Source organism: Lutra lutra, chromosome 1 (genome assembly GCF_902655055.1).
Source record: "Lutra lutra chromosome 1, mLutLut1.2, whole genome shotgun sequence".
In the NCBI taxonomy this organism is placed as follows: domain Eukaryota; kingdom Metazoa; phylum Chordata; class Mammalia; order Carnivora; family Mustelidae; genus Lutra; species Lutra lutra.
Window position 1 is genome coordinate 210,203,638 of NC_062278.1, and position 12,778 is coordinate 210,216,415.

Below are 12,778 nucleotides of genomic sequence, written 5' to 3' on the forward strand. Positions count from 1 at the left end.
TATCTCCTTTGTCACTCGAGTCACATCCAAACATGTTGTGTGGTCAAGCCCAGGCCTGGGGTAATGGGTGGGATGACAGGAGTGGGGTGGGAAGGCAGAAGTGGGGGGCAAGGGTCTATTCCTTGTAGACCCTAGTTGGGGAGCCATGTCCCAAAAATCTTCATGCACATAAATTTCACTGGGGGTGGGGATGCCTGGCCTCCACTCTCACCCCAAATGGACAGATGTCCCCAGAATTCTCCTAGTGCATCCCTTCCTGAGCCACACAGGCACTCTGAGTCCCAGGGAGAGAGGAGACGGCTCAGCCACAAAGTGATTTCAAGCCCCCCTAGGACCCTTTCCTACAGACAGACAGGTGACAGCACTCGGGGGGGTGGGGTGGGGCTGGTCCCTCAAGCCTGACCCTGGCAGGGATCCTGCTGATCTGATACACCCAGACCTGAGTGGCCCACCAACTCCAACTCCAGCTGCCTCCTCCCAGAGCAGCTCATAAGATGCATAGACCTCCTTGCTGGTAGAATGGAGTGAGGACAGAACACATATGAACGTCCCACATGGCGCCTGACACGTGGGAGCACCCAGTAAGCATGGGTTCTTGGGGACCACAATAAATATCAATGAAAAAGATCAAATAAGAATAAATGTCAGGGGACCTGGCTGGCTCAGTCGGTAGAGCATCTGACTCTTGACCTCAGGGCCATGAGTTCAAGCCCCATTTTGGGTGTAGAACTTACTTTTAGAAATAAATAAGTAAATAAGTGTTACATCATTATAACATGCCTGGTTCTGCAGATACGTGCCAGGCACTTTTCTGGCCTCAGTTTATCTTTGGGACAGCCCCACTTACAGATGGGGAAACTGAGACCCAGGAAATAAGGCCACATGGTGGCCATGGCTGGAACCTCATTACCCCATCACAGAGGGTTCCAGGGCACAGCAGGTGCCTGAGAAACACTGGGAATTGTCGTTTCTGAGACTCCCCTGGAATGGGGCAGTCCCCTGGGACTCGGGTGTGGGAGAGGAGAATGAGGAGGAAGGACAATGGCTGTCTGCCAGCGAGCAGCACCTCATCTCCTGGACTGGGCAGGGGAACCAAAAGCTGGACCCCTCAGCCTCATCTCCAGGGCCAGGCCTAGGGTGCAGGTGCAAACCTGGAGACCTAGAAGAATTGAAAACAGGTCTTCAAACAAATTCTTCTACAAACATATTCGTAGCAGCACTAGTCACACCAAAAGGTGGAAACAACCCAAATGGCCATCAACAGTAAGCGGATAAAAAATGTGATGAATCCATCCAACGGGAATATTAACTCAGCCATGAGAAGGGACAAAGCACTGACCTATTCTACATAAGGATGAAGCTAGGAAACATCATGCCAAGTGAAAGAAGACACACACAAAAGGCCACATAGTGTGGGATTCCACATATATGAAACATCCAGAACAGGCCGATCCATAGAGATGAGGCAGATCAGTGGTGGCCAGGGGCTGGGGGGGCGGCATGGGGAGTGACTGCTCATGAGGACAGGTTTTCCTTTCTGGGTGATAGAAATGTTCTGGAATTAGGAGTAATGTTTGCACCACATTGTCAGTGCACTAAATGCTTCTGAATTGTGCACTTTATAGATTTTATTTATTTATTTATTTATTTATTTATTTATTTATTTATTTGACAGACAGAGATCACAAGCAGGCAGAGAGGCAGGCAGAGAGAGAGGAGGATGCAGGCTCCCTGAGAATTGTGCCCTTTCAAGTGGTGAATTCTGTGTTATGTGAATTTCACCTTAATCAAGACAAATTTAAGGAGGCACTTGTTCTCAGGCTCCTGCAGGTACAGATGGGGTCCTGAACTAGAATGAGCTCCTTAAATGTTGTACCTCTCGAGCTCACTAGCCTCACTCTCCTCTGACCCTTGCTCATCCACGTGGGACCCAGGACATGCAAGGTTTCAGCTTGGAAGGCCGGCTGGGAGTGCTGCCCATAGCCCAGTCGAAACCTGCCCCGCCTTGCCGGCTGTTCTCTGGAAGGGATGCCAAGCATCCTCATATCCCGGCCAGAATCAGATGAGAGGGGATGAGGCTGATCCTGGGGCTGGAGCCAAAGGCTCAGGTCACTCTGTGTCCTCCAGGAGCTGGGACACACCTGGCTCCAGAAACAGTCACGCGACCTGCCACTTTAGTTTCCTTTACAAAATAAGGTAACCTCCTCCACTCCACCAAACACAGCTATGAGGACCAAATCAGAGAGGATCTCGACGTCTCCATTAATTCCACGGGCCACGCAAAAACCAGCAGCTGTCAGCATCCTGGTGTGATTAGAAAGTGGACAACATCTCTCAAAGATGTTGCCTTCGATTGGGATCATCAGAACTAGACCTTGAGGGGTGCCTGGGTGGCTCAGTGGGTTAAAGCCTCTGCCTTCGGCTCAGGTCATGATCCCAGGGTTCTGGGATCAAACCCCACCTCTGGCTCTCTGCTCCGCAGGGAGCCTGCTTCCCCCTCTCCCTCTGTCTGCTTCTTGTGATCTTTCTCACTGTCAAAGAAATAAATAAAATCTTAAAAAAAAAAAAAAAAAAAGAACTAGGGGCACCTGGATGGCTCAGTGGGTTAAAGCCTCTGCCTTCAGCTCAGGTCATGATCCCAGGGTCCTGGGATCGAGCTGCATTGGGCTCTCTGCTCAGCAGGGAGTCTGCTTCCTCCTCTTTCTCTGCCTGCCTCTATGCCTACTTGTGATCTCTGTCAAATAAATAAATAAAATCTTTGGGGGGAAAAAAAGATTAAAAAAAAAAAAGAACTAGACCTTGAGATGATTTGAGGGATGTGGTTTGTCTATATGGGAGATTACCCCAGGAACCCCCAGAGCCCTTCGGGGACACCAGTGAGCAGATAGTACTGTGGGCAACTGAGGCTCCATGCTGTTGGGGACCTCTGGGAAACAGCATAGAGCACACACAGCAGAGTGGTCCCCACACAGGGGCTTGGGCCTGGGGTGTTTATCCACTGAACCCCATCAGGTATTGGCTGAGAGTTCTTTCTAGAAAGATTAACCCCTCACACTTCTGGTCTTCCCTGTGCACCAGCTGGACACACTCTTGTGGCCAAAGGAGGGCCCAGGAAAGGTTGGAGGTATTTTCTGTGAATGATATTCATCAGGGAGAGATAAACATGAAAAGGGTGAAGGGGAGGGGGGTAGAGAGTGTCTGTTCCAGCTTTGTTGCATTTTTGCAACAGCAGGCATAGTGGGGGATACTGAAAACACTTAACCACACTATTCCTGGTTGAGAAGAACTATTGAGTTTTGGCTGCCCACCATGGCTCGGATACCCTGACTAATTCACACAAGCATCACCACTGTTGTCCCCTTGATCCAACTGGTCTCTCTTTAGTCCTGCACATGCAATCTACTGAAAGTGGCAGGACAGAGCTGGGGTCCTCTGTGCTTGTGACACTAAGAATGGATTTTTAGTATATGTGCTGCCGAAGCGAGCACGACACTAAGAATGGAAAGCCAGATGCCACCTTGAAGGAAATTGCTCTGCATGACAAGGGGCATATTCCGCGCACACACACACACACACACACTCCCCAGAAAACACTTTATGAACACACTTTAAAACATATTTTGGGTGAAATAAGAGTTTTGAAAAGACCTCATGAACCCTCCATTTCAGGACGGTTCTAGGTACAGTGCAAATTGGACCTTAGGCTCAGAAGGGTTCAGAAGGCTCAGAAGATCACCCAAGATGCAAAACTGAGTTTATTGGGATAAATGGAGCAATAATCACAAAAATACTATCTGAAAATCCAGCACTCTTTCTTTCCGACTTCAGTATCCTTTGAGTTTGTATCTGTTAGCTCTTGCTGTAAATCATCCTCCAAAGTTAGCCGCTCAGGACACGCATTTAGGGGTGCCTGGGTGGCTCAGTGGGTTAAAGCCTCTGCCTTTGGCTCGGGTCATGATCCCGGGGTCCTGGAATCGAGCCCCACATCGGGCTCTCTGCTCAGTGGGGAGCCTGCTTCCTCCTCTCTCTCTGCCTACTTGTGATCTCTGTCTGCCCAATGAATAAATAAAATCTTTAAAAAAAAAAAAAAAAGAAGGACACGCATTTATTATCTGACAGTTTCTGGAGGTCAGGAATCTGGGCATGGCTCAGACCATGGCTGAGACCTCCCCTTCAGACTGAAGTCTGGGTTCAACAGGGGCGGGATCTACTTCCAAGCTCACTTCGGGGTTGTTGGCAGGGGTCCATCCATGCCCTACAAGCTGCGGAACTGAGGGGCTTGGTTCCTTTCTGGCTGTTGGTAAGGGGCTGCCCTCAGTCCCATCATACATGGGCCTTTTTATAAGCCAGTCTGCTTTAGCAAAACCAGCAAGAGAGTCTGCAACCAGATGGAAGCCACTGGCTTAGAACCTAATCATGGGGGGCGCCTGGGTGGCTCAGTGGGTTAAAGCCTCTGCCTTCAGCTCAGGTCATGATCCCAGAGTCCTGGGATTGAGCCCCACATCGGGCTATCTGATCAACAGGGAGCCTGCTTCCCTTCCTCTCTCTCTGCCTGCCTCTCTGCCTACCTGTGATCTCTCTGTCAAATAAATAAATAAAATCTTTAAAAAAAAAGAACCTAATCATGGAAGCGACACCCATCACCCTTGCTGTGTTCGGTTGGTTAGAAGTGAGTTGCTAGATCCAGCCCATACCCAAGGGAGGGGATTATAGGGGTCTGAACACCAGGACACCATGGTCTTTGGGGATCATCTCAGAAGCTACCTAATGTCTCGTAAATTCTCTTCAGGCTCTGCCCGAAGACAATTAAAAAGGGCAGGTGTCTGAGCAAGATGAGAAAGGAGTGTTTTCCATACAACACAAATCAGCTGTTTTCAGTTAGGATCTCTAAGCCGCCAAGACAGCAGAACAGCTAAGGAACTCAAACTCTGGCGAGACCAATGGCAAAATTAAGGCAATTGCGATGCCAAGTGTTGGTGAAGACACAGAGTCGCTGAAACTCATTCACTGGGGGCGGGAGCGTAAACTGGTCCAACAGCGTTGGAAGTCTGCTTGGCTACAAATCTGAGAGCTGAACACAGGCCTTGCCTACCACCCACGATCGCCACTCGGGGCATTTACACAACAGAAGCGGGTGCGTGTTCCTCAAAAGACATGTACAAGAGTACCCAGGGTTGTTTTGTTCAGTGGTCGCAGATGGAAGACAATCCAGACGTTTATCAGGAGGGGAGCAGGGGAACAGACTGGTACCGCCATGCAATGGACTCAGCAATGAAAAAAAAGGAATGACTCATACAGGCGACACCCTAGATAAATGTCAGAGATGGAATATTGAACAGAATTAGCCAGACTCAGAAGAGAACTCAGGAGGGCATTACACTTCTATCAAGTTCAAGAGCCAGTAGTATGACTGATGAGGTAGAACCCTGTAGCTTTAGGGGGCTTGAAGGCGGGTGGCAAAGGGATGTTTGAATTTGGCCCGGGTGGGTGCTCTGATGGGGTGGAGAGAGCAGTAGGGGCCACAGCTGGGCTCAGCAACATTTGAATACAGGAAGCATGGGTTTTGCACTAGCAGAGGCCGCTGGGGTTGCATCCCTCCTGCACCTGCTTGGACTTTGCACTCCAGAAACCATTCAGCTGGGCAGACATTTTGGAGCCAGGAAGTGTTTCTGCAAGTCAGTAGAGCCATGGAGGGACGAGTGTGTTCTCCCTCAGAGCTGCACTGAGGTAAGGCCCATTGAGATTCCCATTATAAAGATGAAGAAACTGAGGTATGGAGAGGCTAAGCCACAGCTCAGCATCACCAGCGAGTGAGCAGGGGAGGTGGGACCTCATCTCGCCCTATGACACCTGTTTCAGGTGGGAGCAAGCCAAAGGCAGGAGGGATAAAGCTTTGGCCCCCTCCTCTGTAGCCCAAGGTGGTATAAACTCAGCCACAGGAGTCAGGGTTGATGTGGCCCAAGACGGGGGTGAGTGAGTGGGCTCCAAGGTGACCCTTGCGCACTTCCCAATGCTGTCCTCAGGGCCCCAGGGGGCTCAGAGGGTTGGGATTTTGCTGAGTCATTGGCCTAGCAATACCAGCAAGTCCAGTCAGATCTGGGGCCAGGACGGCTCATCTGGGGGCCCCTAGTCACCCACGATGCCCTGGAAAGTGATCCAGAGCTGGTTTCAGGGTGGCCAAGAGGGTGACCATGGAGAACAAACAGCCTTTGCTTCTCGGCCAGATCAGATTCCACAGCCGGCGCCAGAGCAGACTGGGCGGGACCCAACAGGCACCCAGAGAACGGAAACGTGGGGAGATGTCTCAGCACCGAAGGCCTAGTTTTCCAGAGGCAGCTGAGCTATACGGGGGAGGGAGCATATTTTCAGTTTCCCCTTGCCTCCCTGTCCAGGACAGCTTGCTGTCTCTCCCCTCAGACGTCCAGGACAGGACCATTCTGCTTTCCTCTGACTCCAGACCAGGACAGGCCACAAGTGGCTGAGTGGGTGGTACACCCCTGAGGGGGACCAAGTGGGGCGAGTTCTGGCTGGTGATCTGTGACCAGAGCTCTGACGAGGCACTTCCAATCCAGGGTATCTCACTGACAGGGCAAGAGCTTCCTGAGTCTGGCCCTGCTGTCACAGCAGAGAAGGGGCAGCCCCTTTGGGCGGGTCTCAGAGCCTGACCAGCAGTCTGTTGCTGCCCTGCCATCGACACCCAGTACAAAAGAGAAAGAAGCCTTAGCCTTTCTAAGCCACAGAGATCGGGGGATGTTCCTGACATCAGCAGAACCTGGGCCACTCTGATGCTGCGGGGACCTAGGGCAGACAGAGCAGGAAAGGAAGAAATGCGGGTACGGGTACGGTGTGGGAGAAAAATGGTGTGAGCCCTGGATCATTCATTTACAAATTGGCCCACCCCATTATGTGCAGATCCCGGTCTTTGTTGAGTTCTGCTGGCCGAGATTGATTTGCCACCTTCAAACCAAAGCTTGTAGCACTTCGTGGTCACTCAGGGACACGCACAGAGCAGGGTTCCGGAAATGTGAATCACTGAGGAACACGGCCCCCGTTGAAGTGGGACGCCATCTCACATCAGCTTGGACTGTGCACAGGTGACCTTTCTACGGTCCATCTAGTGGCACATTTCCCACATTTTTGCATGGCAGTTTTGCTATTTAAAAAGGTTTCTGGGGGCACTTAGGTGGCTCAGTGGGTTAAGCCTCTGCCTTTGGCTCAGGTCATAATCTCGGGGTCCTGGGATAGAGCCCCGCATCGGGTTCTCTGCTCAGCAGGGAGCCTGCTTCCCCCTCTCTCTGCCTGCCTCTCTGCCTACTTGTGACCTCTGTCTGTCAAATAAATAAAATCTTTTTTAAAAAAAAGGTCTCCAGGGGCACCTGGGTGGCTCAGTCAATTGAGCGGCTGCCTTTGGCCTGGGTCGTGGTCTCAGGATCCTGGGATAGAGCACCAAGCTGGGCTCCCAGGGCATCTGCTTCTCCTTCTCCCTCTTCTCCCTCTCCCTCTTCCTCTGCCCCTCTCCCCCACTGGTGTGCGCTCTCTCTCTCTCTCTCTCAAGTAAATAAATAAAATCTAAAAAAAAAAAAAAAAAGAAAAGAAAAAAGTCTCCAAGCACAGTGCTTAGTGCTGTCTAGTGTCCCCAAATGCAAGAAGGCGGGGATGTGCCTCCTGGAGAAAATGTGTGTTAGATGAGCTTTGTTCAGGCTTGAGTTAGAGCATGGCCGGCTGGAAGTTCAATGTTAACCAGTCAGCCGTATCTATTAAATAAAGTATCTTGAAACACACACCAAACAAGGTCATGTACTGATTGCTTGACAAAAAAGTGACTGAAGGCTTGCAGGAACCTACCTCTGTATTCGCTGTGGAATCCAGTATTCCCTAACTCAGTGTTCACTGCAATGTTACAGAACGTAACTACCGCGAATAAGAAGAATTGACTGAATGGATCCACCGCAGAGCAGAGCAAAAAGATACACAGAGGAGCTTGAAGATGAGGACAGTAGGCTCTGGGTTCAAATCTCAGCTGTGGGCGCATCTGAGTGGCTCAGTTGGTGAAGCATATGCCTTCGGCTCAGGTCAGGATTTCAGGGTCCTGGGCAGGAGCCCTGCATCGGGCTCTGTGCTCAGAAGGGAGCCTGCTTGTCCCTTTGCCCCTGCCCCTGCTCATGCTCGCTCTCTCGCGCTCTCTCTCAAATAAAATCTTTTAAAAAAGAACATCTCAGCTGTGACCTCAGCTGCCCCGGCCTCAGTTTCCCTATCTGTAAGATGCCAAAACTAGGGCTTCCTACCGGGGTGTGGGAACAGCAAATGAGACACTGCACATCGGGTGTTGGGCATCTGATCCCCTCCCCATGATCCAAACGTAATTGAAACTGTTACTCCTGCTACGCGCAGCGTCGGAGGGGCGGACGGGCGCTTCTCTGATCTACAGTCCCGCTCAGTCACTCGCTAAGCCTGTTCCCTGCCCCTGTGGAATATTCTGGCCGTGGCAATGAAGCTGCTGCCTCTCCTCGATTTTGCTTACTGGGTGGGCATCTGCCCTGTCTTGTGCTGGGTGCGCATGGCAAAGACGGTGAGCCACAGAGGACCGGCAGCCAGGATCGGAACTCCAGACAGTGGGCACAGGGTGGTGTTTATTGCCAGGAGGACGCCCGCGTGGCCTCCAGGCACCAGAGAGTTTTGACACAAATGACTTGAAGGCACTGGTTTCCGTCCATCCTCCACACCTGCCCTGCAGGGCCTAGGGGGTGAGAGACCCCATCACCAAGCAGACCGGTCTTGCTCCTTCTCCAGGGCTGTGGCTCCCCTGGGTGGCTGAGGGTCTAGAACGCCCTGCCCTGCCAAGGTTCCCAAGATGCTGTGGGGCAGGGTGGCGGCCGGTCCCGGGGTGGCGGGTAGGGGGCTCTGTCCCAGGGCTGACCGAGAGCTACGAGACGCTGGGGGGCAGGCGTGCGGCTGCCGTCTTCTCTACCACGAAGCCGTAGTTATACTGGGGGGCAGCAGAGCAGGGGGAAAGGGAAATCAGAGTGAGTGAGGGGGGCATAGTGGTGCCTGAGGAATGGTGAGGGGGTGAAGACAATTAAGGGCTTAGCGAGCTCCAGCTCTCAGGAGATGGGGTGTGGCTGGGGCAAACTGGGGTACCAGGAAGGCGGGGGTCCCCTAGCACCCCATCCTGGGCCCCACACCCACCTCCTCTTCAATATCCGCCAGCGACTTGATTGTCAGATCAGCAAAGGCAGAGAAGGCCTGGTGGGCAGACATGGGTCAGTCTTGCGGGAGGGACCCTACCCTCCTGGAACCCCATTCCCTCATCCTCAAGGAGGGCCGCCCCCAGTATTTGCCTGAACATCCCCTCATTCTTCCTGCCACAGCCTCCTGCCTCCAGCGACCAGTTGTCCCGCCTGATTCCCCATTCTGGGACTACGACCCTCTGGCTTCCAGCCTCCTCCAACCCAGGAACACGGGCCTCTGTGCTGGGCCACTGGGTACACAGATGACCCTCCTTCCCTCCCTGCGTCCTGAACCCTTAGGAAGGCAACTGGCAGGCGCAGACCCAGGATCCCCCCAGCAGAGACTCACCAGGGGGCCATAGCTCTTGCCCTCAAACCGGGGGTGCAGGGTGAAGGGAACACCATCCATGGCTGAGGAAGGCAGGTAAGGGTAGGGACTGAGACACAAGGAGGGTGCGGCCTGCCTGTGGTCCACCCCAGCCAGAGAGGCCCTTTCCTAAGCCCCAGGCTCTCTGCAGTCTTTGCAGAAAACTGGGGAGGCCCAAGCTGGCTTCCAACCCTGACCCCACCCCCTCCTGGCTAGCCTACCTCGAGCCAGTCTTACCCCGCCCCAGTGCCTCGGTTTCTTGCACGGCGCTCACCTGAGATGCCATAGAAGTTGGAGGCCTCATAGATGGAGTCGCTCCGCCGCAGTGTAGATGCCCGAGAGCCTAACCTGGACAGGGTCCGCTCTGGAAAGCCACCCTTACTGATGGGGGCAGGACAGCACAGGTCAGCCATAATTCCCCCCATGGCCACCCCATCCCCAAGCCTGAGGACTCACCTGGGCTGAGCAGGGGGGTCCAGGGAGAGGCCCCGCATGTCCTGGCTGAGAGCTCGGGGCTTGGGCACTGGCCTTGGGGCCTTGGCCTTCCTGCACCAAATGGCAAAGCCCCCCATGTCCCTAGAAGGAGAGAGAAGTAGGAGGGGTCCTGGCCCAAGAGGATGACCCCAGACCTTTGGGGGATTTGCCTTCTGTCTTAGCCCAAGCTCTGAGCAACATCCAAATTAATACTGCTGGGTCTGAGCATGTACTGTGAGCTTCAGACTCATCAATGCACCCCTCACAAGAACCCTACAAGACTGATACAATTATCCCGGATTTAACCTGTGGAAACTGAGGCACAGGGAAGTGACAGAAGGCACAGGAAGCCTCAGGAGAGTCCCTGAGGGTCAGCAGGGCAGATACGGGAGCTGGAGGGCAAAGGAGGCCAGAGGCTAAGGGTGGCCGTACCCTACTCGCAGGTATCCAGGCACCGTCTTGGTCTTCCCGCTCAGCCGGACATCGAACACAGCCATGTCTGCAGCCCCCAGGGGCACGAGCTTCACACACATGCGTTTCTTCTTGGACACAGAGGCCTCTGGGAGTGGGGGGGATGGCAAGGGTGTGAGAAGAGGGAAGAAGCAGTGAAGGGGGTCCAAAGATGGCTCCAGGATGATGTTCGCCAGGGCACTGTTTAAAGTAGCTCCCTGGAGAGCTTTAGGTCAACGGTTAAATCATGAATGGTATAGCCAAAGGAGGGGACTCCATGTAGCCTCTAGGAGCTGGAGACATGGAGAAGCATTCATGGGGTGACCATGGGCACCTACAGCAAGGGTGGACAGCTATGAAATCAGACAGAACTGAATGCCCATCCTGGCCTGCAAACCTCATTTTTCCTTCGTCCTCTAATCCAGGGGTCAGCAAACCCCAGCCCATGAGCCAAAAGACGTCCAAAATCTGTTTTTACAGGGCTTATGAGCTAAGAATGGTTTTCATGTTTTTAAAGGATTGTGGGGGGCGGGGGGAGCAGGGAGGCAACAGCACTACCTGGCCTGCAAAGCCTAAAATATCTACTATCTCGACCTGAACAGAAAAACTTTGCCATCTCCAATATCCATAGATACATCCTGAGAGTCAAATACATGTGACAAGTCACAGCAGGAGGCAGGGGGAGCCAGGTGGTTAGAAAGCAGCAGAGGGTCAGGGCTGGGAGGGCAGCCCCAGCTATAGGAGCCAGAGGAGAGGGGTGGGGAGAGGTAACCAAAGACCTGGGGGAGAACCAAGTATTAGCTAGGGGAAGAGTCCCGGAAGGGTGCTCCAGGCAGAGGAAACCGTGTGCAAAAGCCTGGAAAGGAAAAGGCTTGGCAATGACCGTGGTTCGGCTTGGCTACGGTGTAAGATGCAGCAGAAACAGTAATGAAACGGGTCACAACTCTTGGTCTAGGTCAGAGGCTGTGCCAACGGCACATTTTTACGCAGGGCAGGGCATGTGGCCCCGCCCCAGAACAGGGCTCCACTCCACAGCCAGCCCTGTCATCACCCAGTGCGCGGTCGTGGCTCGGAAAACAAGCACCTGTCGTCCCTCCACCCTTCCCTGGTCCTACCCACGGGGACCCGAACGCGGCCCCCCATCCCACCCCCAGCCTCGGACGCGGGCCTCACTGGAGTCCAGGGGGTCGCAGACCGGGGAAAAGCCCGGTGGGAGGGGGCTCTTGTCCACCAGGACCTGGATATCGGCCACCACATTCTCCTGCGGATTCTGAGGGGGAGGAAGGGGAGGACACAGCGACAGTCACTCTGCAGCGGGGACAGCGCGCGTGGCGTAGGGCCCCGCAAGAGGACGGGGGAGTGGGCGTACCCGGGGGATGCCGAAGGACGGCGCCCCTTACCTCTAGGCTGCCCAAAGAACTGAGGCACAGAAAGTAGCCAGATTTCTGAGCGAAGCTCTTGCCGAAGCTGGCGGGCGTCCCTTCCACGGTGCAAGAGATCTACGGCGGGGACCGGAGTCAGCATCAGGCTCCTACCCCGACGCGGCAGCCTCTGCCCCCACTAATCCCCGGGCCCCCGACGTAGCTCACCGCACTGAATCCCCGCGGGGGAGGCGCCGAGGCCGACGACCAGGCCAGGCCAGTCAGCGGCGCCGTGTCGGTCCCGGGTCCTGGATCCATCCTCCCAGACAAGAGCCGAAGGCCGGGACGGCTTCGCAACTCCGAGCGGCCGAATCGCCGCGGAGTTCGGGTAAGAGTCTGAACTACAAATCCCAGACTACCGTAAGGAAGGCGGGGTCAAAAGAGCCGATTGCGCGTGCCCGGAAGACAGCTGGCCAATCGCATGGGAAAGTGCAGCAACGTCCCCGTGCGTCGCGCAGGAGCGCCCGTGAGCGACGTTTACGGAAAATTGCGTTTCTTCCTTCTCTCTCCTAGCGACTTCCGCCAGAAATATCCCCGCTCTGCGCCAGAAGTCTCCGCTTACCCTAAACTAGAACTACGCTCCCCAGAAACCCTTGCGGCATTAGCCCCCTCCAGAGACACGCACAGGCTTTTAGCGGAGAAATGTGAAAAAAAGCAATTCTAGTTCTAGAAAGTCTTCCTAAAGTAAACTTTCATGGGTTATGCAGCGATTACTTTAAATAACAAAAAATACGGACCACCATGAGCCAATAAATCTTGTGTAACTTGAAGACTTGTTCATGTTACGGGGGGCGGGGGGCGAGACCGCGTTGTGTGAATGGAGGTCTCGGTTCTTGGAT

The 12,778-nt window shown here is 53.8% G+C and overlaps 1 protein-coding gene and 1 long non-coding RNA gene across 2 annotated transcripts; both read right to left on the minus strand.

Moving 5' to 3' along the window:
• Positions 1 to 3,737: 3,737 nt before the first annotated feature.
• Positions 3,738 to 6,597, minus strand: LOC125082558 (uncharacterized). Its single transcript, XR_007122012.1, has 2 exons — positions 4,619 to 6,597; positions 3,738 to 4,410 (listed from the first exon to the last, which is right to left on the minus strand). It is a non-coding gene; the product is annotated as an uncharacterized LOC125082558 (long non-coding RNA).
• Positions 6,598 to 8,612: 2,015 nt separating this feature from the next.
• Positions 8,613 to 12,291, minus strand: MVB12A (multivesicular body subunit 12A). Its single transcript, XM_047698298.1, has 9 exons — positions 12,108 to 12,291; positions 11,919 to 12,017; positions 11,692 to 11,788; positions 10,501 to 10,627; positions 10,051 to 10,170; positions 9,869 to 9,975; positions 9,577 to 9,638; positions 9,187 to 9,243; positions 8,613 to 8,986 (listed from the first exon to the last, which is right to left on the minus strand). The coding sequence occupies exons 1-9, from the start codon at positions 12,195 to 12,197 to the stop codon at positions 8,924 to 8,926; spliced, it is 822 nt and encodes a 273-aa protein (XP_047554254.1). The 5' UTR covers positions 12,198 to 12,291; the 3' UTR covers positions 8,613 to 8,923.
• Between the last annotated feature and the right edge of the window lie 487 nt (positions 12,292 to 12,778).